We start from the raw sequence: 26,569 nt of genomic DNA on the forward strand, positions 1-26,569 counted from the left end.
AAATGCCTTTTGGTTAAACTGTCAGCGAGCAATTTGCATTTGCACTGTTACATTTTTATATAACTTTAATGCAGATAAAAAACAGCTGCTTGTTTAAGTGAAGGGTTTTTTTGCACTAATAAAGTTGAGGAGTTGTAAAGTATTTTGTGTCAATTATATTGTCAGTTATATCGTTATCACAAATTTTCAAATGTATATCGTGATAAATATTTTTGGTCATATCGCCCTGCTCTACGCACAGCACAACCTAGTAGTGGCAACATGATGCTGTGGGGTTGTGTACATGTGACACAAACTGGGACACCAGTTGGAGCGGAGGGAAACATGGATGCAAAAACATGTCATCCTGCAGGAAAACCTTTGCTCGGTGTTTAAGGCAACAACCTGAAGCACGATCAGCTGCGTGACTCAGGGAAAATTCTGGAGCGGCTCAGTTGGAGTCCAAGAAGACTTCAGGCTGTTCGTTCCTGCAAAAATGCTTCGACAAACTTATTTTAAATTCACAAAACACCCAAAAACCTGTTATTGTTCCACGTTTACGTTGTTGTTGACGTGTAAACAAATTGAATCTTCTTTTATAATGTTTCACATTAGTTTGTTTCAAATGCAGTTTCAGTCTTTTAAACCAAATGTTCTTCACCTGTCGTTGGCTTGTTGCTCCATCATCAGGCGGCTGTGACGGTGGAGGACAAGGAGCGCTTGTTGGTGGAGCTTCAGAAGAAGGTAACGTCGTTGGAGAGACGACTGCAGGGGAACCTGAGCCAGGATGAGCACCTACAGGAGCTGCTGCAGGAGGTGAAGAACAAGTCTACTTTATGACAGCAGCGCATGGCTGGCAGTTGACATCACTGAGGAGTTGTTGTGTTTCATGAGCCCACAGATGTCTTTATAGTCAGGTTTCCTAATGAGAAAAAGAAATTAAAGCACAAATATAAGTTTATTCATTTTTTTGTTGTCTTTGCAGAAGTCTAGTCTGGAGCAAAGTCTGGACGGGACGAGAGCAGAGCTGCTGGCTGTCCGGACAGACCACGCTGATACCGTCAGCTCTCTGGAGGCTCAGGTAAAACAGCACATTCATACGCGATGGAGAACATCGTATGGGGCCAAATACACATCCCCTGTGTAAATAAATGTAATGTAATAGTCTGATGTAGTCAGCAGTGTGTCACCTTAGAGGGAACATAAGATCGAAGCTAACAGTGTAAGCTGTGTTTTTTAAAATGTTCCCATTTAACTTCTTACTTTAGTTATGAAGTTGTTTTTCTTTATTTCTGTTGCTTTGTGGCGTTTTCCTCTTTTCAAAATTCAATTCAATTCAATTCAATTTTATTTATATAGCGCCAAATCACAACAAAAGTCGCCTCAAGGCGCTTCATAGATACAGAGAAAAACCCAACAATCATATGACCCCCTATGAGCAGCACTTTGGCGACAGTGGGAAGGAAAAACTCCCTTTTAACAGGAAGAAACCTCCAGCAGAACCAGGCTCAGGGAGGGGCGGGGCCATCTGCTGTGATTGGTTGGTGTGAGAGAAGGAAGACAGGATAAAGACATGCTGTGGAAGAGAGACAGAGATTAATAACAGATATGATTCAATACAGAGAGGTCTGTTAATACATAGTGAGTGAGAAAGGTGACTGGAAAGGAAAAACTCAATGCATCATGGGAATCCCCCGGCAGCCTACATCTATTGCAGCATAACTAAGGGAGGATTCAGGGTCACCTGGTCCAGCCCTAACTATATGCTTTAGCAAAAAGGAAAGTTTTAAGCCTAATCTTAAAAGTAGAGATAGTGTCTGTCTCCCGAATCCAAACTGGAAGCTGGTTCCACAGAAGAGGGCCCTGAAAACTGAAGGCTCTCCCTCCCATTCTACTTTTAAATACTCTAGGAACAACAAGTAGGCCTGCAGAGCGGGAGCGAAGTGCTCTAATAGGGTAATATGGTACTACAAGGTCATTAAGATAAGATGGGGCCTGATTATTTAAGACCTTGTATGTGAGGAGCAGGATTTTGAATTCAATTCTGGATTTAACAGGAAGCCAATGAAGGGAAGCCAAAACAGGAGAAATATGCTCTCTCTTTCTAGTCCCTGTCAGGACTCTTGCTGCAGCATTTTGGATTAGCTGAAGGCTTTTCAGGTAGTTTTTAGGACTTCCTGATAATAATGAATTACAGTCGTCCAGCCTGGAAGTAATAAATGCATGAACTAGTTTTTCAGCATCACTCTAAAACAGCTGCATGTTTATTTACTCCTGTTTTCATTCCTCAGGTTACTTTGAACAAAAGGAGATATAAAAAAAACAAACTTAAGTGTTGTGTTTTTGTGGCCTTAGGTGTCGAGGATGAGCGTCACGATTACTGAGCTGCAGACTCTTCTGCGACACAAAGACGACTCGTCCAGGGCCTACAGAGAGAGGACAGACACACAAGTAAGCTACAAGACAACAAACACCGGCTCCGAGGAATAATACACGATAAAAGGATTCTAACCTGAGATTGCAAAGTGAAATTGAAAAGACTTTACATGGTGACATTTGGTATGATGAAGCCTCGATGAGTATTCATTCATATTGATTGAACTGTGGTTTTCAGATTGCTCAGCTGGAGCAGCAGGTTGTGGAGAGCAGTGAGAGGCTGAGCAGTGCACAGCAGCAGCTCGCAGAGAAGCAGCAGAACATGGAGAAACTGGTGAGTGCCACTCCAAGCACAGTTTGAGCCTTTAGAAAGGAGCCTGATATTTCCCACAGTGGGCAGCAGTGTGCTCTTTCAAAGTCTGATCATGTTTGTGCTCAGTTTTCTGTTTCTTGGAGGAAAAACATGGACTTTGAACATGATTGCAGTGAAGGTAAAGAGTGCATGTCCAAACATACTTTTGTCCGTGTGCTCAGCAAGGAGAGCGGAGTGCAGAGAAAGCCTTTCTGGACCAGCAGCTGTCTTTGTTAGAGCAGCAGAGTCAGGAGAAGATGAGCCGCCTGGAGGACTGTGTCGCCTCTTTACAGAAGGACAAACAGACGCTACAGAACAGGCTGGTACGTTTCCTCAGTGCCGTTTGTTTTTACTCTGTTTGATAAACCAGTGTCCGATCTGTACCTGCAGACCCAGACTGAACATGGATGTTTTTCATATGGAGTTTCCAAAAGAGGGATTAATCTGTAATGAGGTTTCCAGCCGGCAGTCCAATAACTGACGACGTGGGATATATTCACTCAGGCGCAGACTTTTGATGGGCGGAGCAAAGTTTTGTCTGGAGGGAATATTTTATTTTATTGTTTGTTTTAGTGTTGCTATAGCTACTTTCTGGATTAATCATTTATTGAGATGAAAGACTTGATTTTGAACTTTTTAAGTGACGTTTTTAGAGTGGAAAAAAGCCCGTTTCTCTTTGTTTCCCTTCCCACCATTGTGCGACATTTTGAAATGAATCGCACTCTGAGGAGGGTGCAGTTGAAACAGCTGTTCTTTTTTCTGTTGACTGCCTCTCTTAGATTCAACCAACATTATTAGCAAACTTATTCATGGGAAAATAAAGAAATCACTCTCGTAAAAACTAGAGGTGGGAATCACCATACATCCCACGATACGATATTATTGCAATTTTTAAAAATATTTTGCGATATTCAGATTCTGTACATAAAGGTAAACTTTATCAATATTCATTTTCTCTAATATCAAAGTCTCACACTCAGTCTTTCTCTCATTTCAGTTTGATTGTTGACAAACTGAACGGTTTGTATTACAGTCTAGTCCAACTTAACTGAATCAACCATCTGGTACAATTATAGCTATTCTGAACTATGCAGTTTATGAAAACTATGCAGCCCCTTCAGCAACTGAAGAATTTGAAAGTAAATTAAAACAAAATATAATTTTACATTAAATAAAAAAGTTTTAAACTTCATTAAAATAAAACATGTCTTAAATTAAAATAAGTAAACTGTCATGTTTATTGCTGCCAAAAACAAGTTAAACACATTTGGACAGTGAAGGAATGTCAGGATTCTTGCTCAGAAAAAGGATCAACATGCTCTGAAGTCAGAGCACAAAAACCTTTTTGTAACAAAATATCCATTTCTGCTGTCCCTGTATCCATACATTATTAGCAAACAAAATATCACCATGCTACACAGTATCCATTTTTCCCCCACCCTTAGTAAAAACGATATATTCATCAAGCCTTAATCAGTACTTGTTGTGATGCGCACATGTGGCAGGCTGATCTGGACAAGCAGATGGATGAGGTGGACTCTGTTCTGAAGCAGCGGACAGAAGAACTGGAGCAGTGCAGGGTAAGAACCACAACACACTGCTGGGTTGGTTTATTCATTTCATTTAAACAGGGATAATTGTGGGGGACAAATGAAAACTACTGGGACAAAGAAGCTGAACAACCACAGAAATGGTCCAATCCAGAAAACGTTTTACAACAAACAGCTTATTCCTGTTGGTTCGAAACCTCCATATTCTTCATGATGGAGCAGTTCACGTTATTTCATCTTCGCTGAATAAATGTGAGGTTTCTTTTCCCCCTCAGCAGTAAGAGGCCGTGCAGGCTCACAGGCTGGTGGCTGGTTTGGACACCTGAGCCTGTTAATCTACCAAAACTCTGAGCCTAGTCCGAATGTTCATTAACATTTCATTTTATTATTATCTTTGGCTTGATAGAAATCGAGTGTGGATTGTTGGAAACGCAGTGAAGCAGCACTTTGTGTGTTTCTGATATATATCTGGTGTATAATTACTAATATGGCAGCTGCTCTGGAGAAGCGCAGGCTTACTGCTCACCCTGTTACTCCGTATATTAATCACTAATATTAGCAGTGTTCACATTCTTTGGCACATTTGCCTTGTTAGTGCATCTTGAGTCATAAGTTGTAATCATTTGTTTAATGCTGCAGGTTTTTCACTCTGTCAGACGAAAAATAAAACTTTAAAGTTTATTTAACGATTTTTGAAGTGAGCAGAGGTTATTCGTAGCCCACATTTGTGGTCTGTCTGTGTTTCCCAGGTGGAGCTAAACAGCCGACAGACGCTAAGCACAGAAATTGCCAAAGCTCTGGAAGAAACCAGACGACAGAAGGAGGGCCTGCAAACACAGGTCAGGGGATAAACTCAAACCTAGGCTCTGCTGAAATAACTCTGTGTGTTCATCACCTCACTGTTTGTGTGTGTTGTGCTTGATGTCAGGTTGCAGAGCTGAGTGCGGCTCTACAGAGCTCACAGCAGGAAGTGACCGCTGTCACTGAGAAGCTAGCACTCAGAGAGGACGACATCAGATCGCTCCAGAATGGTACACGCGTGTGCACTAAAGATCTTTAAAGAGACGGCGCTTAATAAAGAGCTTTAGAACAAGAGTTTAAAGCTCTTTATGTCTCCAAAATGTTGTGTTTGCGTTGCAGAGGTGCAGGGGCGACAGGCATCCCTGGTGGAGGTGCAGGAGGAGGCTGAGCGGCTGAGAGCCCAGCTGCAGCAGGTGGAGCTGGACAAAGACTCCCAGCTCAGCAGCCTGAAGGAGGAGCTGCTCACACAGACTCAGCAGCTGGACAGCTGCCAGGCTCGGGTCAGCACCTGCACACGCTCAGACATCTTTGAACATACTTGTGCTGTATTTTATATGTGATCAGTGTGCAGGTGATCCAGGCATTCACACTCACGAACGATTTTATCTTGATGGGATTTCTTGTTAAACTGAGACGGACTGCGTGCTGTAATCAGACTGAATTAACAGTCCATGCTTGGTGTGAACTGTCTAGATCTCCTACCTGGAAGTAGAGGTGGAAACCCTGACCGAGCAGCTTCACAGTCACAGTGTCGTCTGTGAGGAGGATCAGAACGGCAGCGTGACCGTGGACGACCTGGATCACATCCAGAAAGTCAACAGAGAGCTGGAGCAAGAGCTCAGCGACAAGAACAGGGTCAGAGGCTTTTTGGCAATTCACATTTGGTCCTCGAGCTATGAATGAAAACAACTACATGCATGAAGGTGAACTCACCTCCACACATAAAACTCTCTGATGATGTTTGCAGACCATAAAGCAGCTGCAGCAGAGACTGGCAGAACTGAAGAGGACTTTGCAGAAAGAACTAGTAAGACAATGAATGTTCATCTTTTCTATTGTCATAAAATTGCCATTAATGTAAAATCAGTTGTTGCCATAAAAAGTGTGAAATATGTCTGAAGTGAAGTGTGGCGTTAAAGCTTACTGTCCCAGCAGATCAGAATGAATTATAACATTTTATACATTTTCCAAATCACTGGAGTAAAACACGTCGGTCATGTGACATTGCTTCATTCAGATGTTTAGGTAGAGCACACTTAGGCTACGTTCACACTGCAGGCGAAAGCGCATCAAATCCGACTTTTCTGACCCTCTGCGACCATCTATCCGATCATGGTGTGACAGTGTGAACGGCACAAATCCGATATTTTCTGGGTCACTTTCGTATGTGGTCCTGAATCCGATACATATCTGATGTTTTAGAAAGCTGCTGTTTGATGGTCACATCGCATTAAATCCGTCTTTTACGTCACTGACACAAGACAGACGCCAATTATCAGCGCCGGAGAAGACATCGTGAACGCTTCCTGGCCATCCCGTGAAACTGTTGGAAAGACAACGTTGGAGAAACGTGAACATTTTATTTGTAGTGTGAACGAGCAGACAAGAAAATCGGATTTGATCAAAAAATCGGAATTGAGCATCAAGACCTGCAGAGTGAACGTAGCCTTAGGCTGTGCACACAGAACGTAGCCCAGCTGAGGATCGTGCACTGTAAACATTCTGTAAACAAACGACGTCCAGATGATTGTTAATACAGAGCTCTGAACATAACCTGCTCCAGCCTGTTTTAGGTTTCAGTCTCTCAGCTGCAGACTCGGTGCTGTTTAAGGGTTTGAGAGTGAAGAATGACTTCTCCAGCGTTAGCTTCACAGAACAAGTTATTACAGCAAATTAGTCAGGCGTGAGCCCTGAAGGTGCTTGGATAAGCCAGAATCCTGTGTCATACAGGCCTCAGGTTCCACAGAAACAAACCTGTACTGCTGCTGTAACCTAAAACAATCACGTTTTTTCTTAATTGTCAAATTTGTTATTGGTTGGATTCTGGCTGCTTATCAGGTGTAAACGCAGAATGATTTGATTCTGTAAGTGCTTTTCTCTCTTCGTGCTCTGTAGAAATTAAAACCTGAGTCCGAAGCTGAAGCGAGGGAGAAGCTGCCTGAAAGCAGAGCAGAAAAACCGGAGAGAGTTTGTCCTGACCCTGCACCTGCATCCACCCCGAGTCCCCCGACCTCCAACACCACAGTGACCAACACCTCGGACCTCAACGACTCAAGAGAAATTAATTTTGAGTATCTGAAGCACGTCGTCCTCAAGTTCATGTCATCCAGAGAGGCAGAGGTAACGTGTGGCTCTGCAGGAGTCTGGTTTGTGTTGACTGCATGACGGAGCCTGGCTGAGCTGCACACTCAGACTGAAGCGCTGCTTGTTTTGCTCTGATAGGCATACCAGCTGATAAGAGCTGTATCTGTGCTGCTGAACTTCACTCGAGAAGAAGAGGACATGCTGAAGCAGACTCTGGAGTACAAGGTGGGCGGATTCTTTGCAAAAAGACATCTGTACAAATTAGGGCTGGGTATCGTCACTGATTTATAGAATTGATTCGATCCACGATTCGATATAAAATCTGGGAAATTTTGACAGTCAGAAATTACCTCTGACGTTACAGCGGTTTTATTAGAGACACAGCGTTTTGCATTTTGCATAATTATAAAATTATAAAATTATAAAAAGTTTAAATTTGTTCAGTATTGAACGGCAGAAATGAGGCTTTATTTTTGGAAGTAAGTAAAAGGGGAAAAAAAAAGAGAGAGAGAGCTGTGCATGAAGTGTGATTTTTATCCTGGTTGAAGCAAAACAGTAAAAGTCAGAGTGAATTCATGACGATGTTTATGTGAAGCGTAGTTTGGATCTTCTTTTGTTGCTGGTTCAGTCAATATTGTTTGGAGAGAAATCAAACTAACAGCTTTAGAATCAGCGCAAAAAGGGCGTAAACACAAAGCTCGACCCGCCAAAACATCAGAATCAGCGAGCTGTCGGCTTTCAGCCCGACCGTGTCCGTGCCGTCGGGTTAGAAAGTCACATCTCACTGATTCTGAACCGTCGGCGGGTCCGAGCTTTGTGTTTACGTCTTTGTGCAGAATCCGTGTTCCTGCTCTCATTTACTGTTTTAAATGTTTGGTGGTTGTTAAAATTTTGTGAGGTTTCACCTGAGATTCTGGCGTTTCGGGCAAAATAAATTTATATTAAAAAATCGATTCAGGATTTTAATGAATCGATTTCACGTTATCCAAGCCAGAATCGATTTTAATCGATGAATCGATTATAAAAACCCACCCTAGTACAAATCTCTGTGGGAAAACCTTTCCGGACTCACTGGACTGAGGGACTGGTCACATGGCAGCTACCTCCATCTCTTCTGTACAGTCTGCGGTAGTCCCTGTCCCAGTCCCGATACAGCCAAATGTCATCACGTGTATTATCATGTCTTCACCTTTGCTGCCTTATACTCGGCCTGTGCTAATGATTACCATGTCTGTGTTGTAGATGTCCTGGTTTGGATCGAAGCCTTCTCCAAAGGGAATCGTCCGCCCTTCTATCTCAGGATCAGCTCATTGGAGCTGATTTTACAGCAGAAAGAGCTGAAGTGATGGAGAGACTGAGGAAAAGACAGAGCACCTCCTTCCTGTCTAGCTCCCATCACTGAGCAGGACTCCAGCCTCCCAGTTCTCCCCTGGCTCTGTGGGAGGTGCTGATGTGAGGACAAAGGGGGGGCTGCGCATCATCATTTAGGGACGAAGGCTTACTCATAATCAGTGGTGATTTTTAAAATGACGTTTTTGATTTTTCTTCAATCATATGACACTAATCTGATGGTTTTTTGTCAGCAAAAAGTGAGTTACTATGTGAGACATCACACAGGAGTAACGCTCTGTTTTTGGGGTTGTCTCGTTTCTGGTTAACTTGTTTATCACTTCATTTTAAATCACAGAGGGCTTATTTAATGAAAACGGGTCACTTTACTGACCTGTACAGTGAGTTTATTTAATGGTATATAAATGGTTCACACTGGTGTTAAAGGACCAGCTGTTCTCACATTGAAAAATGCTGCATTGGAATCTGAAAGTCTTCTGTGGGTCACACAAACCTTTAATCAACACGGTGTCTTTTGTCCCCGAGCAGAGCAGATCTGGGACCAGGTGTTTGGGTTTAGTGGATTCATTTTGCTTCTCTTGCTGTTGATCCTCCATTAATAGTTTTTCTTCCAATTCTCTGCCACCGACGAGGTTTTTGGTCAACTGAGTCACTCAGAGACCGAGAAATAAAACACAACCAGTTCAAAAATTGATGAATATAGAAATCTCTCTAATTAATCAATACTTTTATTTTATTTATTTATTTTTAATTTAATTTTAATAATTTGTTGAACATTTTTAATGACACTTTAAAGGTGAATTAATGACCTGTGGTCCACCTGCAGTACCTGCTTTGCTGTCTAGGCTGCAACTAACCACACTTTGGGACTCAACAATCAAAGAAATCAAGGCTGTGATTAATGCCCAATATGATCATCATAATCCTACATGTTCCTAATAGATGGCAGTGCTGACCTTTCTCCAGCTTCCATGCATGTTGAACTGTAGTTGCTCTCTGTACTGTGGTGGATTAAAGATGTAATACCAATATGTGCCACAGTGTGGTGCAGTCACATTCTGATTGGCAGAGGCAGCCCGGGAAAGAAGACTGATGTGAAAGCTGTTTGATACACTCTGATCTCTACGGGCTGCTTTTCTCTCTCCTTTAACACCAGTGTGAAAAATATAGGCTGTATATAAATTCAACTGAAATTATACAACTGTGGTCAAAGTTTTCATACATTCATCGTGTGAATGAATGTGAAGTCATTTAGGGTTTGTATTTCTTTGAACTAGTTTTTTTCCCAGGGCTGAATCATTGTAAACACTGAAACATCGTACATGTTGACAAGGATACAGTCAGGCTCAAACACACATGCACACACGCACTCTGTTGGTGATTGTTATTGACTAAAATTGTTAGTTTCTCTCTGTCAGCATAAAGTTTTTGTTTGACAGCACTCACTGCATCATTCATTACTAAGAACAATGGGAAGTCGCAGAAGGAGAACTGTGAATTTACACAAGTTGGGAACGTCCATTGGACCCATTCCTAAACAACTACACTTTTCAAGATCATCAGTTCAACAATTGTACATAAGTACAAGTTATTCCAGTGTCTCACCACCTCACCGATGTCTGGAAGAAGAGTCGAGCTGTCATTCTGAAATGAGACACAACTGGTTAGGATGTTCAGGAGCAACCTGAGGGTCGGGTCTGCTATGAACTGCTAACAGCTGCTAATAACAGCTGCTAATAACAGCATCCACAATGAAGTGAGTTTTACATCGCCATGGACCGAGAGAGTGCTGACCGAGAAAGAAGACCCCGCCCCAAAATAGACGTCTGCAAACTTGACATGAAGCCCTTTGGAGACAATTCAAAATAAAAAATAATAATACCCAACAATACAAAATAACACCCAATTCTTCTTCTTGTTTTTTTTTTAAGTTGTTAAAGACACATACTGTATAAGCAGTCCACCCTGGAAAAAGAACGGCTGAAAGAAATCACTGAAGTCCAAACTCCTGACCACAGCTGTATGTGATAAAAAGGTGAATGCTCTGTAAATGATGAAAAGCTCTGCCTTCACCTGCCTTTGCTGATGTAAATCAAACTACATTCCACTTGGCTGTTTATAAAGAGAAATCTGTACATACTGTATGCATTGAAAACTTTATAAATCAGTGAATGTCAACAGTGATCCGTTTATATTTATGGTTACCATAGAGCTGAGCCCATACATGTTTCTGCCCCAGCTCGGCACACTGTCCATAACCGTGTCTTGTCCTGAGTGTCGGTCATGTGATTTGAAGTTTTATCTGTTTGTATATAGAGAAAGCAAGAGGACATCTTTGAATGCAGATTTGCCATCATGTTTTATTATTACAGGTAGCAGACTGACGTGGTTATGGACACTCCGTCAGCTTTTATACTCTGAGAATCAAAGAAATGACGAATGCACTTTTGAACCTGGTTGATTCTGCTGTGTTAAACACTCAACGAGCTTTTCTGCCTGTTGTTTTTAATGACTCAGTGATGTTTCTATGACTGTTTTATTCTGTGACTCTGGGAGGCACCACTGGTACAGTGTAGCTCAAAGTCATTCAGAAAGACGTGTTTGTTGTGTGAAAGTTGGTGGAACCGGTGTTGTGCGTTGGTCTGGTTATTCACATTGGCTTTTCAACAGCTGTGACCACTTTATTTAGATCATAAAACACTCTTACGTGTTGCAAACTGTGGCCACCATGATATCACCCATTGGTTTATTATTATTATTATGAGGCCTCACCATTTTTTATAGACACATTAACACTAAACAAGTAAAACGATAATGAAATACAAAACTTTCCTCACCAAAACTGAAGAAAAAGCTGATCTGTACCAGACCAGATAAAATCCATCAGATAACCCAGAGGTTCCCCAACTTTTTTTGCTGGGCCCCCCTTGTTTTACAAGAAAAATGTTCGCGCCCCCCCCCCTTCTCGCGCGTGCACGCGCGCACACACACACTAACACATCCTCCAACCACACACACCCTTATTTTGCTCCATTGCGTTTTCTTTCACACCTCAAACATTTAGTGAACAATTAAGCAAATACAAGTAATCTGCAATAAATTACAGGTAGTAATAAAATAAACTACTAACTCTACGTCCACACCTACACGGGGATTTTTGAAAACGCAGCTGTTTCGTCCACGTAAACGACGTTTCAAATCAGAGAAAACTGAGATTTTTTAAAACTCCTTTTTTGCGTTTACGTGTGGACAAACGTCAAAGGTATGTGCCTTTTTTCACGTCACGCTGTGGCCACCTTATTGTTTACATGAGATGAGTTGCAGAATGGCAGATAGAGACAAAATACTGGTTTTACACACAGTTACTGTCCCTCCATTTAGAAAGGCAGAGGCGTCACGCTGTGATTATTTTACGTGTAGTTGTTTTTTTCATGTGTAATAATGTTCAACATTGCTATCAATACATTTTTCAAAAATGCCTCTCTGTGCAAAATAGGTTTAAAAACATAAACAGCTGTTGGATCCTGTTAGTCTGTGATTTGAACAGCCCAGCGCAGGGGAGACCTACCTCGGCACTTGTGCAGGTGAAGCCAAAGGGCAGATTTGCTTCACCATATTTTCTAGTCTTTGTCTTAGAATGAAGTTGGTTTGGAAACATATTCAGCTATGCTTCATGTCCTGCTTTGCGTTTCTGTGGGCGCCCGTGCTAGCAGTGTCCAAGCGTTTTGTCCCTCCCCCCCTCTTTCATTCCGCGCCCCCCGCAATGGCTCTGCGCCTCCCCTAGGGGGCGGGCCTCACACTTTGGGAAGGTCTGATAATCCATTAAAATATCTCCAGTTCTGTGATCCTTGTAGCTACAGTTGTTAGCATGCTGCTAACTGTTATATCTGTATTCCAATAACCAATTTATGAAAAAACAAAAACTATGTGTTATGGGGTGTTAATCCAAAGGCTTTCCAATGCTGTAAAACTGGCATTTTAAAATGGGACACTTCGTGGTCTGACTTCCTTTTAGCGGCAGCAGAAGTGGACCCTAGAAAAACTGCAGTGATGGTTTGAACTTATGAAGCTTCAGTGTTTTTTCTGCTCGTTTGTTTCCCCTTTAAAGAAAATGGAAATTGGAAAAGAAAAATGCAAACCCACACAGATTAGAAGTCTGTGTCCACAATTTATAAGCTAAGGTGGATTCACAGTGCCTATTTTTGAATCAGAATCAGAAACTTTATTGTCATTGTCACAGGTACAACGAAATTAAGAATGTTCCCCGATCATTGCATCATCCCTAGCAATATCAAAATATAAATAAAACAATAAAATTCAATAAATAAAATAGATAGAATACTTAAAATACTAATAAGACGTAACAGTAAAACATTCACATACATTTCCACATACATGCTTCAGACCGTGCATAGATTAATGCAAGAGTGGCGTGATGGACATTTTTTTTGTAGCATTCAGATGTGTTATTGCAGTTGGATAACATCTGTGTTTGAGTCTATTAGTCCTTCCGCTAATTGCCCTGTACCGTCTGCCTGAGGGCAACAGTTCAAACAGGGAGTGGCCAGGATGTGAGGCGTCTTTTATGATGTTTTGGGCCTTTTTAAAACAGTGGACGTTGTGTAGAACTTCCAGTGTGGGGAGAGGGCAGCCAGTGATCTTTTGGGTGGTGTTAATGATCCCTTGGAGTGCTTTCCTCTGAGCCCCTGTGCAGCTAGAGTACCAAATACATATGCAGTAGGTTAGAACACTCTCAATGGTGGCTCTGTAGAAGGACACCAGCAGTCTCTGTGTGATGTTATTCCTCCTGAGAATTCTCAGGAAGTACAGTCTCTGTTGGGCCTTTTTCAGCAGCTCGGAGGTGTTCACACTCCAGGAAAGGTCATCTAAAATTATCCAGACCCCATTCAGATTGACACCCCCCCCAGCAAGACTGTCCTATGTTTGTAACAATCCTAATACACTTACACACAAGAGAGAGGAGAAGATCTTGCAATGAGCTGAAGCATTAACTGTTATTTATTATTATTTGGTTTTCATATGTACCCGTTTTCAGTGATTTCAACTTTAATAGAAAATTAACCAGGCACATAATTCTTTCTCCCTTTTTTGCCATATTTTTCAAGTAACCTATATTTGACTACAGTGTAATAAAACTGGAAATTCTGTTTTTGGTGTGACACACCAATATTTTTAGTGGCCCCCATATGGCCAGCCTTATGAAAAAGGTCTGGAGGTGCCCCTGATGACCATGCAGATAATGGTTTAGGAGTTATACCAGGGAAAGCTGATATGTTTTGGTCGATGTGTCAGGGTTTTTTTCTAGCAGTAAACAAGAAAGATAAACGTAAAGGTAAATTAAAGGATCACGTAGTCTAGAGCTGTCTGTGTGAAGTAGTTTGGCTGTTTAGTTGGGTTTGAAAAACAGCACCTGCCTACAGCCCAGCATTTGTTTCAAATTCTGCACATTTGGCTAGAAAATCAACGTTACCTGATTTTTCCGCACACTTCTGACACCACTGTGGCGATATAACTCTGATATGCAAAGTTTTTTGCACACGTCCCATGTCCTGAGATCAGGAAATGACAATAATACAGTTGTACTTTTTTGGTTTAGCGGCTTCATTTGGTCTGTGATTATATCAAAGTTATATAAAAGTGTCTCTTTTCATTTGTTTGTACCTGTTTAGGGTGTTCCAGTGGAAGCGATTGTACTGCGTGGGTGGGTTTGTTGTTCAGTCCTCCACGCCACGGTGGCGCTGTTTGCACGGTGAGAAACTGAAATGACGAAGAAAAAAATCTCCGGAAACGGCTTCTTGTGAGCACGCGGTGCGTCCGGCCTTTCCGACGGAGCAGCGAAAAGGAACATGGTGGGGGACACTTCACTCTTCGACTAACTGCCAAATTTTGGTCTTTAAGAGCCGCAGAAACCCGTCTGTTTCGTGCTATATGCGTTCATAAGCTTCTTGGGTACTTGTTAGTGCGTATGTTGACAGGCAGGCTGCTACCAGAATAGAATAAAATGAGTTATTACGGAGCGCTCGTACCGACCAGCGCCGCTCAGCTGAGTTGCTAACCTGAAGCTAGTGGAGAAAATAGCGACAAGTAGCTGCTGCGTAGTTGAACCGAAGCATTTGGTACAAATAACGTATCCTTGTTAATACTGGTAGCAAATAGCTTGACTGTTGCCCCTAAGTAATGCGAATGTGTAACGTACGGATGATAATGTTAGATAGTCTTGCGTTGTGCGTGTTAGCCGAGCTGATGGCGTGTTAGATGCCCATGCTCTCCTTACAACGTGTTTGCTTGTTTTCTGTCATTCAGGCCAAAATCAAGGCAAGAGATCTGCGGGGCAAGAAGAAGGAGGAGCTGCTGAAGCAGCTCGACGACCTGAAAAATGAGTTGTCCCAGCTGCGAGTGGCCAAGGTTACTGGTGGAGCTGCTTCCAAACTCTCCAAGATGTGAGTACTGAGCATAAATACATAAATCCTACTGAACCAAACCAACCCAGATGATCCTTAACCGGTCAGGTAGATACTTGTAGTCAGGGATGCATGGGATGTCACTTAACATCTGATAGCACTCGAGTAAATACTTTCCCAACCACAGCTGTAATGTTTCGCTGTTGTTTCGCTGGGTTAATCTGGCTAATAGGCTAATAGGTTTGGATTCCATGGCTCACTGCTGACACTTGAAGAAGTACTGAATAAGTAATGACCATAAAGTCAGCAAGTTCAGAGTTGGCACACACTGAGTTGTCCTGGGGATACATTTCTTTGCTATAGGTAACCCCATCTAAAGAAACTTGCATATAGTTTAACAGAGGTTTACATGGATGTTGAGTCATTTGAGTAACATGTGACTGCTCAGACTTTTAGCTCTGGCTGATTTGTTGGCCGTGTCCCTTTTAATGTGTTTAGGAAGCAATATCCTATTAAAATGTGTAGTTGAAATACCTGAGTGAATATGAACAATGACTTAAAGCTAAGAAGAACAAATGAAGAAACAATATAACCAGAAATGATTGTTTAAAGACCCACAGATTTGTCTTTAAGTCTTCATTTTTGCCTTAACATTGACTTTGGTCCAGTATTTTAAACGCTTGTTTGTATATTGATGTGTGGTTCACTGTTTTTGTTGCCTGACCTGAAATACATACACAACAAGACATTTGTTAGAATCATTGCAGTTTTTTTTTAAGTACATTAAAACAGCTAATGTGCTCTTGTCTTGGACACTTTCCTAAGTGGTTGCACGGCTGACTTTGCTGTTTACTCTTCACAGCCGTGTTGTTCGCAAGTCCATCGCCAGAGTCCTGACTGTAATCAACCAGACACAGAAGGAGAATCTGAGGAAGTTCTACAAGGTGAGCCCCTCCAGATGTTCCCATGTTAAACACACACATCTGCCTGCTTCAAACGCTTCTCCTTCGGTTCTTGCTGATGCATCGCAGCTGATTACCAAAATTACTTGTGACTGTATTTGATATTAACAAGTAGAGGTGGGAATCACCATACAACTCACGATACGATATTGTTGCAATTTTTTAAAATATTTTGCGATATTCAGATTCTGTACATAAAGGTAAACTTTATCAATATTCATTTTCTCTAATATCAAAGTCTCACACTCAGTCTTTCTCTCATTTCAGTTTGATTGTTGACAAACTGAACGGTTTGTATTACAGTCTAGTCCAACTTAACTGAATCAACCATCTGGTACAATTATAGCTATTCTGAACTATGCAGTTTATGAAAACTATGCAGCCCCTTCAGCAACTGAAGAATTTGAAAGTCAATTAAAACAAAATATAATTTTACATTAAATAAAAAAGTTTTAAACTTAATTAAAATAAAACATGTCTTAAATTAAAATAAGTAAACTGTCATGTTTATTGCTGCCATAAACAAGTTAAACACATTTGGACAGTGAAGGAATGTCAGGATTCTTGCTCAGAAAAAGGATCAACATGCTCTGAAGTCAGAGCACAAAAACCTTTTTTGTAACAAAATATCGATTTCTGCTGTCCCTGTATCCATACATTATTAGCAAACAAAATATCACGATGCTACACAGTATCCATTTTTTCCCCCACCCCTATTAACAAGTAAGAAGTCTAAACAAGGCTGTGATGAGCCTGCTCTTTGTACCAGTAAGAATTACAAGTTAATTAAATGTTTTTGTTACTTCAATTTGATAAAATAAAGTTTGCTTCCACCAACATCAATTAAATTTATAATAGCTAATCGGTCGTTTGACTAAAACAAGTAATCACTGTTATTAACAACAAGATTACTGCCTTTTTTCCATTTATTCCAGGCTTTAAGATAAAAGAGGTGTGTAATAGTGGGTCTTTGTTTGTTTGTTTTAAGCACAGGGTATAAAAGCTGACATGAGCCAGAATAACATTTAGAAACTTCTCCTGTGTCAGTCTTTGTTCACTGTTACATGTTGTAAGGTTTTAGTGTAATCACAGTGTGATGCTCTGATGCATTAATGCAGCCATGCTGAGTTCTTGTGTTTGCAGTGAACCCTCACACAAAACACTTTGCTCTCTAAAACGTGACACATCCATGCTTGCAGATTCATTTTTGATTGTGATTTCTGCTTTTTAGCTTGACTGAAACATAACTGTTTTTGCAGGGCAAGAAGTACAAGCCTCTGGATCTGAGACCCAAGAAGACCAGAGCTCTGCGCCGCCGGCTCAACAAGCACGAAGAGAGCCTGCGCACCAAGAAACAGCAGAAGAAAGACCTCCTCTACTCAGTCCGCAAATATGCTGTCAAAGCTTAGAGGCATTTTCTAGTAGCAAAATAAAATCTGTGGAACGTACTGTTTGTGTTGTTTCTCCTTAAACACGTAAACACATACATGAACCATGTTTCTGTGTTACAGTAACGTTGCTCTTTAGTGTCAGTTACAGTCAGAGGGATCAGGTTTTGTCTGGAGCCTCTTAAAAATAAAAGTAGGCTCTGCTCCTCATTTGAACTCTGCTGTGGAGCTCTAAGGACTAAGTTCTAAGGACTTGCATAGTGGGCTTGTTTAAATGGGGGGGTGGGGGATCTGATTTTGAACCCAATGGGGTTTTTTTTTTGGGGGGGGGGGGGGGGGGGGGGGCTTCAAAAAGGAGATACCTGAAGTTAATTTCAGCAGCAATTCAAAGGGACATTTTGTGTGTATCAATCTAATGACCTGTGTATAGCCAAAAACACCACTAGAGGGCAGCACAGTCAGGGCAGTAACACCCAAATACTGAATGACTCGTGCTGTGAATTTGTCTTTATTTCAAAGGCACTGTGGCAACTACGAACAACTTAGTCAACATCTGCTTAATATCAGATCATGTCTGCCAACAGCAGCTCAGTGGTGGTGCTGGGTTAACTGGCACAACGCTGGAAGTCTCACTGCAGCCAATAACATGTTTTTCACAACAGGAGCTGGTACACGATGTTTGGGGACATACATGTAAACCATTAGTCAGCAAACAGTGCCTCAATATATGAACTTAAACTATTTAAAGTTATACAACCATTTAACTTTGTGTTTTTTAGGGCAACGTGATGATTTCTGGTACAAACAAACACACACGCACATTTAAATAGATCTGAAAAGTCAATCACCAACTCATATCAGACTGAAGTACAGAATTAATACAAAAGGCAAAAATGATGACATGCAGCTCCTGGACCGCCTGCTTCATGTACTTTGGGTTCTGTCTTTCATGCTGATGTGACTTTACACGTACAGCTTATCTAAACAACTATCTCACGATGGCAGTGATGTTCCCTTTGCAAGCAGCCTCTTTCAGGAGGATAACACACCCTGCTGTACTGAAAACATTCGGGAAGGGTTTGAGGAACATGAAGACGAGCTCTTCATATCGATCTCAGCATCTGTTGGATGTGTTTGATTGACAGATCCAAACTGTACCTCTATAGAAGCTCCACCTTGTTCACAGGTTCAGTTTAATTCAGTTAAATCGTATGTATATAGAACCAAATCACGCTTTATACCGTAAAGAGCCCACAATATTAATAATTATCACCTGTAATAGTACTAATTGGTGCTAATCTCCTGAAGCCAGGACACCTTCACAGGTCCTGTAAAGTACACGTTGTATCAGTGCTGGTCTACATAAATGGTTTTAATGTGTGATGATGGGATTCCTCATGAGGACTCCAGGCTTGTCTGTGTATGAGGGGCATTAATCTGAGCTTAGAGAGAATGTGAGGAATGGTAATCACCTTTACTCTAATTACTTTTCTACCCTCACCATACTGTCAGCTACACTTGAGGTGCCTCACAGCACATAACTCGCCGCTGTCCACTGCTGCAGCTCACACCGCCAGTATGATCCCTAACGCCGTCTTCCTCACACTATCTGTTTGTTTGGGCCTGTTTTGCCCGACTGCCTCCTCTCACGGGAGATCTGCTAAGAAGGCAGGCTGCTTCAGAGTCAACAGCTGCAAATGCATCATGGAGAACGGCAGCGGAGTTATAAACCTGAAGGCTATGGAAGACGCAGACGGCTTCCTGGGTCGTTTGAAGCCCGTGGCAGCAGGCGGTGTGGACACAGAGGTCCTCCTGTCCTTCAGCCCCTGCCAGCATTTCTCTCTGCCGGATGACTTCACAGGAAGTGACTGCACTGGTGTCGCAGCATGCCTCATTGTCAGGTAGAACAGACGCATTGCTATAACGAGCATGTAGATTTATGTCACACCAACTGTAGAGACTGTATTTGCCTCAGCACGTCTCTCTGTGAATCTGAGCTGTGAACAGTTCTCACCTGACTGTTTTAACCTGTGGTGAACATTTCGATAAACTCCAGTGTTTCCACCATTGATTAAGGCTCTTTGTACTCTGTGTTGGCATCCGATCCCAGGAAATGTTGAACTGTAGACACTTCGTTTCCTTTACTCTGCAGTCATTTTTGAAGGAAACTTCTTGATTTATGTAAAGGAAACACAAAAACAAGGCCGTGGCTCACAGCTTGTTGAGTTTTCAGACTTTTTAAGAAAAACATTAAATGTTAAACATAGGGATGCACTGATACCGATACTGGTATGGGGTATCAATTCAATTCAATTTTATTTATATAGCGCCAAATCACAACAAAAGTCGCCTCAAGGCGCTTCATAGATACAGAGAAAAACCCAACAATCATATGACCCCCTATGAGCAGCACTTTGGCGACAGTGGGAAGGAAAAACTCCCTTTTAACAGGAAGAAACCTCCGGCAGAACCAGGCTCAGGGAGGGGCGGGGCCATCTGCTGCGACCGGTTGGGGTGAGAGAAGGAAGACAGGATAAAAGACATGCTGTGGAAGAGAGACAGAGATTAATAACAGATATGATTCAATACAGAGAGGTCTATTAACACATAGTGAGTGAGAAAGGTGACTGGAAAGGAAAAACTCAATGCATCATGGGAATCCCCGGCAGCCTACATCTATTGCAGCATAACTAAGGGAGGATTCAGGGTCACCTGGTCCAGCCCTAACTATATGCTTTAGCAAAAAGGAAAGTTTGAAGCCTAATCTTAAAAGTAGAGATAGTGTCTGTCTCCTGAATCCAAACTGGAAGCTGGTTCCACAGAAGAGGGGCCTGAAAACTGAAGGCTCTGCCTCCCATTCTACTTTTAAATACTCTAGGAACAACAAGTAGGCCTGCAGAGCGGGAGCGAAGTGCTCTAATAGGGTGATATGGTACTACAAGGTCATTAAGATAAGATGGGGCCTGATTATTTAAGACCTTGTATGTGAGGAGCAGGATTTTGAATTCAATTCTGGATTTAACAGGAAGCCAAAACAGGAGAAATATGCTCTCTCTTTCTAGTCCCTGTCAGGACTCTTGCTGCAGCATTTTGGATTAACTGAAGGCTTTTCAGTGAGTTTTTTGGACTTCCTGATAATAATGAATTGCAGTAGTCCAGCCTGGAAGTAATAAATGCATGAACTAGTTTTTCAGCGTCACTCTGAGACAGGATATTTCTAATTTTAGAGATGTTGCGCAAATGGAAGAATGCAGTCTTACATATTTGTTTAATATGTGCGTTGAAGGACATATCCTGGTCAAAAATGACTCCAAGGTTCCTCACAGTGTTACTGGAGGCCAAGGTAATGCCATCCAGAGTAAGAATCTGGTTAGATACCATATTTCTAAGCTTTTCAGCGCCGAGTACAATGACCTCAGTTTTATCTGAGTTAAGAAGCAGAAAGTTAGTGGCCATCCAAGTCTTTATGTCTTTAAGACATTCCTGCAGTTTAACTAATTGGTGTGTGTTATCTGGCTTTATGGACAGATAGAGCTGGGTGTCATCTGCATAGCAGTGAAAATGTATGCTATGTCTTCTAATGATGCTGCCTAGGGGAAGCATGTATAATGTAAACAGAATTGGTCCTAGCACTGAACCCTGTGGAACTCCATAATTAACCTCGGGGCCGATACTGTAAAATGTGTGTGTACTCATACTCGTAAAAGTTAACCGATACCATGAACCAATACCAACTTATTTCATTAGTCAGAGGGTGGCTTGTCATTTCTGTTGTAGTTTTTTAGATTGGCCACTAGGGGGACATCCCGCGCTAAACACTCACAGGGTTAGACGAGTGAGACTGGCGGCTCCAGATATAAAAGAGAAACTGGAGGCTGCTGTAGCTAGGCTAAACAAAATGTCAGCAGTGTGGAACAGCCAACTTTAACTCAGGTTTTGGAAAAGCGAAGAAAAATGTCAAGAGAAAATCCACGGGCAGTTAAAATAACAGAGGCTCGACTCATTTTATCGCTCTGGATGACCAGCCAATGCCGGTCATGGAAAACATTTTTTTTTTGGATTTTTTATTTGGATACTTCTCAGCCGCCCACACATCAGGGAGATAATGGTGTCAAAACTTTCTGAAGAGGTAAAGACAAGCAGTGTGCGCGATGTCAGTCCTCGGTTTAACGGCACAGTGCACTGATGAGGAGTTCGTTCGTCAATGCCAAATACTTTAATTATTTTGTTTGTTTGTTTATAATATGGACACTCTGCAACAATTTAAAAGTTTATTTTATTCTCAAACCTAATTTGTATTTATTTTATTCCAAACAGAAGTGTTTATTTATTATTCTAAAAGCTCGAGACAATAGTTCAGTGATATTTTGTTAAATTACAATGTGGAGACTCTGCAATAATTTAACAGAAGTGCTTATTTTTCACTTGACATTTTTTTGTGGTCATTTTTATTAAGATATTATTTTTTATCGGCAGAGAATAAAATAAAACCTGTCTTCCAATTCATTGCATTTGTGTGTGTGTGTGGTAGAAGTATCGGTTTTGTACTCTGTATCGGCAAGTACTCAGATCCAAGTATCGGTATCGTCCATCCATCCATTCGCTTCCGCTTCTCCTTTTTCAGGGTCGCGGGGGGCGCTGGAGCCTATCCCAGCTGTCATAGGGCGAGAGGCGGGGTACACCCTGGACAGGTCGCCAGTCTGTCGCAGGGCTAACACACAGGGACAGACAACCATTCGCACTCACATTCATTCGCACGTTCACACCTAGTGACAATTTGGATTTTCCAATTAACCTATCCCCACAAGCTGCATGTCTTTGGACGGTGGGAGGAAGCCGGAGTACCCGGAGAGAACCCACGCAAACACGGGGAGAACATGCAAACTCCACACAGAAAGACCCCGGCCTGATGTTGGAATTGAACTCAGGACCTTCTTGCTGTGCGGCAACAGTGCTAACCACCGTGCCACCGTGCTGCCCCACCGTGCCACCGTGCCACCGTGCTGTATCGGTATCGTATCAGTTTGAAAAAATTGGTATCGTTGCATCCCTACTAAACATCTTTCTTCCATAGTTTGTAGACCTGCTTTGTGAATGTGAGCGTAGGTTTTCTCTGGAGCACTCAAGGATGCCTTACACGTCTTGCACGGGATATTTTAACTGTAAGACACCAAGTTTCCCAGATTCTAGTTGTTAATGCACCATTTGACCTTTTCCAACATCAGTATCGATGTCTTTAAAGCTCAAACAAAATGAGCACTGGCTGACATAAACTGGAAAATACTGCTGTGAGGCTTCTGTTCTGGATTGCTTTAAAAAATCTCTGCAGGCTTCTTGGTAATTTTATCCTGATTGTCCTATTTTGTAAACATGTTTGACTCTGTTGTGCTGTTTTGTGTTTTCATCCTTCCAGAGATGGTTACGCATTGAGCTGACTCTGAATGTTCAGCTATAGTAAATGTGTTTTAATAGCTGAAAGAACCTTGCAAAACTCTCCAAACACTGCTCATCACATCCTCCTGTTCCTCACTGAGGACTGTTGTATATGCATGTGTTCTAAATATTGGGGGAGTGTGTCCCCAGCGCTCCGCCTGACATCTACACCACGTCGTGACTCGAGAGGCTGTGCAGCTGCTGACTGAGATCACAGCGCTGTGTGTGTTCTTGGTGTTTGGGAGTAAAAAGGCCCGTGGCTGAAGAACCAGCCCAGTTAGAGGAATTTACTGAGTGATGTTTCTTATAGAAGTCATCTCTTTCCTTCAGTCGGGGGATGAATGTACAATACTGTGCAAAATTCTCACCACCCCTCGTTTCTTTATATCTTAGCCCCTTTGAACCCGCAGCTCTGATGGGATGTGTTTTTCTCGCCACTGAAAATATGCAGTTGTAGACTAATTGTTGCCTCTTTGGGTTTGATGTGACAGCGTCATTTTCTTTTTTTTACTGAATTCACAAAAGTCTCCATCTGATCATTTAAACAACCTGTTTCCTCTAAATCCTCTAAAGTGATGTTTGGTCATTTGTGATGAAGGTAAGTGGGTTATAAATAAATGTTGTCAGGTTAGAGGTGAAGTGTTTCAGTCGATTGCTGTGAGTGTTGTGTAAAGTTGTAAAGTGCAGAAGCTCAAAGTACTAACAATGAGAGGTGAAAGTAGTTCTTTACTTTACTCACTAACATGTTATATGACAAGCAGTTAAAGTTAGTATCTAAAAATGGTAAAATCTTTGAAAACACTAATAAAGAATGAAAACCACAGTGAAATCTCATCTTCTTCCTCTTATCCAGAGCAGGGCTGCAGGTTGCAGCCTAAGCAGAGAAGCCCAGACTTCCCTCTCCACACCTCCTCCGGCTTGTCCGGGGAACACCAAGGCGTTCCCGGCCTGTCGAGAGATATCATCTCTGCAGCGCTACCACTACATTGGACACTGATGTGTCACTCCATACACATCAGTGTCCAACATGTAGTAAACTCTTTGAAAAGTACATGTTTAAAAAAATGAAGTTTTAAAATCATAATTCATGCACGACACGTTTAAACTCCTCCAACTGAATTCATACTTAAACAAAACACCAGCAAAGAGTGTGAGGATGCTCAGAATCTAAAACTGTGATCCTGAAAACATTCATTTTATTAAATATGCTTTTAAAACAGAGAATTTGAGATTATTTTATCACTAGAAGAAAACAATCCCAGTTTTTCTGCTTTACAAATGTACAGTCACCTCACTCCCTCTGCTGTCTCTGTGAACAGGGATCTCAGGCTCGGACACATCAGCCGGTATATCAACTATGGAAACCATGAAGGGAACGAGTTCTACTACAACGACACACTCAAGCTGCTGTCTGTCTCCTACTTTGGTGAGCCTCACTAACACACTAATCCAACATATACAGACGTTTGTTACTGTGCTGCCATACAGCCAACCTCCTCCTCCTCTTCTTCTCTGTCTCAGCTTCTGTCTCAGCTCACAACAAGGTCCCAATGACAGTCGTGCATTACCACTGTAATCCAAATCAGTCCACGTCTGTCAAACAAGAGCAGAGCCTGAGCAGCAGGGAGCCCCTGCAGATCTGGGTGGAGAGCCTCTGTGCTTGTCCAAATGCCTGTGCCGTGGGAGACCTGGGTGTAGGCACCATCTTCCTCATCATCCTCTCCTTCAGTGCAGCTGCATACTTCCTCCTTGGTAATGGTTTAAGTCCAATAAGTAATCCAAACCTAACAACTTATAAAATGCAACAAAATGAAGTATGTTGTTACATTTTATCATCATGTCCTCAGCAGAAGCATGAAAGTGTTGCTCGGATTCAAAACAACATCATTTAGTGATGATGTCACAAAGTCCACGACTGTTCAAGATGAAAGTTCAATTCAATTCAGTTTTATTTATATAGCGCCAAATCACAACAAAAGTCGCCTCAAGGCGCTTCATAGATACAGAGAAAAACCCAACAATCATATGACCCTCTATGAGCAAGCACTTTGGCGACAGTGGGAAGGAAAAACTCCCTTTTAACAGGAAGAAACCTCCAGCAGAACCAGGCTCAGGGAGGGGCGGGGCCATCTGCTGTGATTGGTTGGTGTGAGAGAAGGAAGACAGGATAAAGACATGCTGTGGAAGAGAGACAGAGGTTAATAACAGATATGATTCAATGCATCATGGGAATCCCCGGCAGCCTACATCTATTGCAGCATAACTAAGGGAGGATTCAGGGTCACCTGGTCCAGCCCTAACTATATGCTTTAGCAAAAAGGAAAGTTTGAAGCCTAATCTTGAAAGTAGAGATAGTGTCTGTCTCCTGAATCCAAACTGGAAGCTGGTTCCACAGAAGAGGGGCCTGAAAACTGAAGGCTCTGCCTCCCATTCTACTTTTAAATACTCTTCAAAGTGATGCAAAGCAGATAGTGAGACTGTATACAAGTAACAGTCCAAACATCAGGCCATGCTCATTTAATTTTCATTTAATGTGCAAAGTTTTGTTTGAAAAAAGTTAATAGTTTCTTCCCATCTTCTGTCGGAGAGAGGGGAACGTAGATGTTCATATAAACAAGTTTCCAGTAATCCCCGTGAGCCCAGAGCTCAGGCTCTCGTCTGCTCTAAATACTTGACGTGAGTCGCTCCCAGCTGTTCTTCTTCTGCTCACAGGCTCCTGTGCACTGAGACCCTTTCGCAGCAGCAGCGGTGCCCAGATCTCTCCAGAGCACAGTGTGTGGTGCATCATCTGCTACCTGTTTGCCGACAGGAGGCCGGCAGGAAGACACGACACAGATGCGACAGATTGCACGCAGGACGACGGACACTGCAGCTCGCCTCAGCCTGGCTCGTTTCTGCAGTGTGCTTAGAGCACAACGAGAACAATCACACAGCTCTTACAGAACAAGTCAGACTCTACAGTTGATTTGTTCAATCCTTAATAAAAACACTAACTAACAACCAGCAGTGACGATAGCAATAACACACTGTCACCTTAAAAGAACTTTAACTTTAACCAAGAAGCTTTTCTTTGTACAATTAACAAATCAAACGAAAAAGAAAAGTAACTCCAGCTCGTTCATGTTCCACTGCTGCTGGAATAACTGGGACTTTAAACGGAGAATATTCAGTCAATCGAGAGATTTGTAAATATGATGTGAAAATGCCTTTTTATTGAGCCACGAGATGGCAGTAATGTACAGGATGGATGCAAACAGTCAAGAAACTTGACAGACGCTGTTTCAGCTGTAATGAAAGAAATGACTTTGAGGTTATGTGGGTAATGAATGATCAGGCATCGAACATCCTGCTGGTCCTGACAGAAGGCTGCTGCTTCAGAGAAGCATTGTTTTCATTGTTTTCTGACACATCACTGAGTCCCTATTGGCTCTCATGTTAAGACTAAAGTACAGCAATAACCTGTAACTTGGCCACTTGGGTTTATAAAGCCTTAAAGTTAGAACAGTGACAACAATAACCAACAGCAGCAGCTGCAGCTGATAGTGGACTGCCTGTCAGCAGACAGCTATGGACTGTGTACTGGTGCCTTTGGATCATTTGTTTCCAGAAGGACAGCTGACGCAGAAAAATCACACATAGTTATTATAAATAT

The 26,569-nt window shown here is 42.0% G+C and overlaps 3 protein-coding genes across 5 annotated transcripts in view; all 3 read left to right on the forward strand.

Moving 5' to 3' along the window:
* The window catches only part of golga1 (golgin A1), a 28,976-nt gene extending 17,758 nt beyond the window's left edge, over nucleotides 1–11,218 (forward strand). For all 3 annotated transcript variants that reach the window (XM_087848865.1, XM_087848867.1, XM_087848866.1), the window contains 14 exons: nucleotides 670–795; nucleotides 965–1,060; nucleotides 2,335–2,430; nucleotides 2,594–2,689; nucleotides 2,890–3,030; nucleotides 4,213–4,287; nucleotides 5,007–5,096; nucleotides 5,186–5,288; nucleotides 5,398–5,558; nucleotides 5,752–5,913; nucleotides 6,026–6,085; nucleotides 7,174–7,398; nucleotides 7,501–7,587; nucleotides 8,605–11,218. In XM_087848865.1, the coding sequence (XP_087704991.1) occupies nucleotides 670–795; nucleotides 965–1,060; nucleotides 2,335–2,430; nucleotides 2,594–2,689; nucleotides 2,890–3,030; nucleotides 4,213–4,287; nucleotides 5,007–5,096; nucleotides 5,186–5,288; nucleotides 5,398–5,558; nucleotides 5,752–5,913; nucleotides 6,026–6,085; nucleotides 7,174–7,398; nucleotides 7,501–7,587; nucleotides 8,605–8,682 (1,596 nt within the window). In that variant the 3' untranslated portion in view covers nucleotides 8,683–11,218. The remainder of the gene's footprint in view (nucleotides 1–669; nucleotides 796–964; nucleotides 1,061–2,334; nucleotides 2,431–2,593; nucleotides 2,690–2,889; nucleotides 3,031–4,212; nucleotides 4,288–5,006; nucleotides 5,097–5,185; nucleotides 5,289–5,397; nucleotides 5,559–5,751; nucleotides 5,914–6,025; nucleotides 6,086–7,173; nucleotides 7,399–7,500; nucleotides 7,588–8,604) is intronic.
* Nucleotides 11,219–14,469: 3,251 nt separating this feature from the next.
* On the forward strand, nucleotides 14,470–17,544 carry rpl35 (ribosomal protein L35). The gene is made up of 4 exons (XM_006802537.3): nucleotides 14,470–14,582; nucleotides 15,037–15,173; nucleotides 15,997–16,078; nucleotides 17,356–17,544. Exons 1-4 carry the CDS (start codon nucleotides 14,580–14,582, stop codon nucleotides 17,503–17,505), a joined length of 372 nt encoding a protein of 123 aa, XP_006802600.1. The 5' UTR covers nucleotides 14,470–14,579; the 3' UTR covers nucleotides 17,506–17,544.
* Nucleotides 17,545–19,062: 1,518 nt separating this feature from the next.
* Nucleotides 19,063–25,826, forward strand: LOC118455084 (uncharacterized). The gene is made up of 4 exons (XM_087848809.1): nucleotides 19,063–19,385; nucleotides 24,237–24,343; nucleotides 24,451–24,669; nucleotides 25,630–25,826. Exons 1-4 carry the CDS (start codon nucleotides 19,063–19,065, stop codon nucleotides 25,824–25,826), a joined length of 846 nt encoding a protein of 281 aa, XP_087704935.1.
* Nucleotides 25,827–26,569: the final 743 nt, after the last annotated feature.

This window comes from Neolamprologus brichardi, chromosome 12 (genome assembly GCF_056152115.1).
Source record: "Neolamprologus brichardi isolate AB-2024 chromosome 12, ASM5615211v1, whole genome shotgun sequence".
Lineage (NCBI taxonomy): Eukaryota > Metazoa > Chordata > Actinopteri > Cichliformes > Cichlidae > Neolamprologus > Neolamprologus brichardi.

Bases quoted from the DNA above. Each gene is read 5' to 3' on its own strand.
- rpl35 (XM_006802537.3), top strand. The intron at 15,174-15,996 runs GTGAGTACTGAG...TACTCTTCACAG, and splicing joins GCTTCCAAACTCTCCAAGAT to CCGTGTTGTTCGCAAGTCCA. The intron at 16,079-17,355 runs GTGAGCCCCTCC...CTGTTTTTGCAG, and splicing joins ATCTGAGGAAGTTCTACAAG to GGCAAGAAGTACAAGCCTCT.
- LOC118455084 (XM_087848809.1), top strand. From the start codon at position 19,063: ATGATCCCTAACGCCGTCTTCCTCACACTATCTGTTTGTTTGGGCCTG. The intron at 19,386-24,236 runs GTAGAACAGACG...CTCTGTGAACAG, and splicing joins GCAGCATGCCTCATTGTCAG to GGATCTCAGGCTCGGACACA. The intron at 24,344-24,450 runs GTGAGCCTCACT...CTTCTGTCTCAG, and splicing joins GCTGTCTGTCTCCTACTTTG to CTCACAACAAGGTCCCAATG.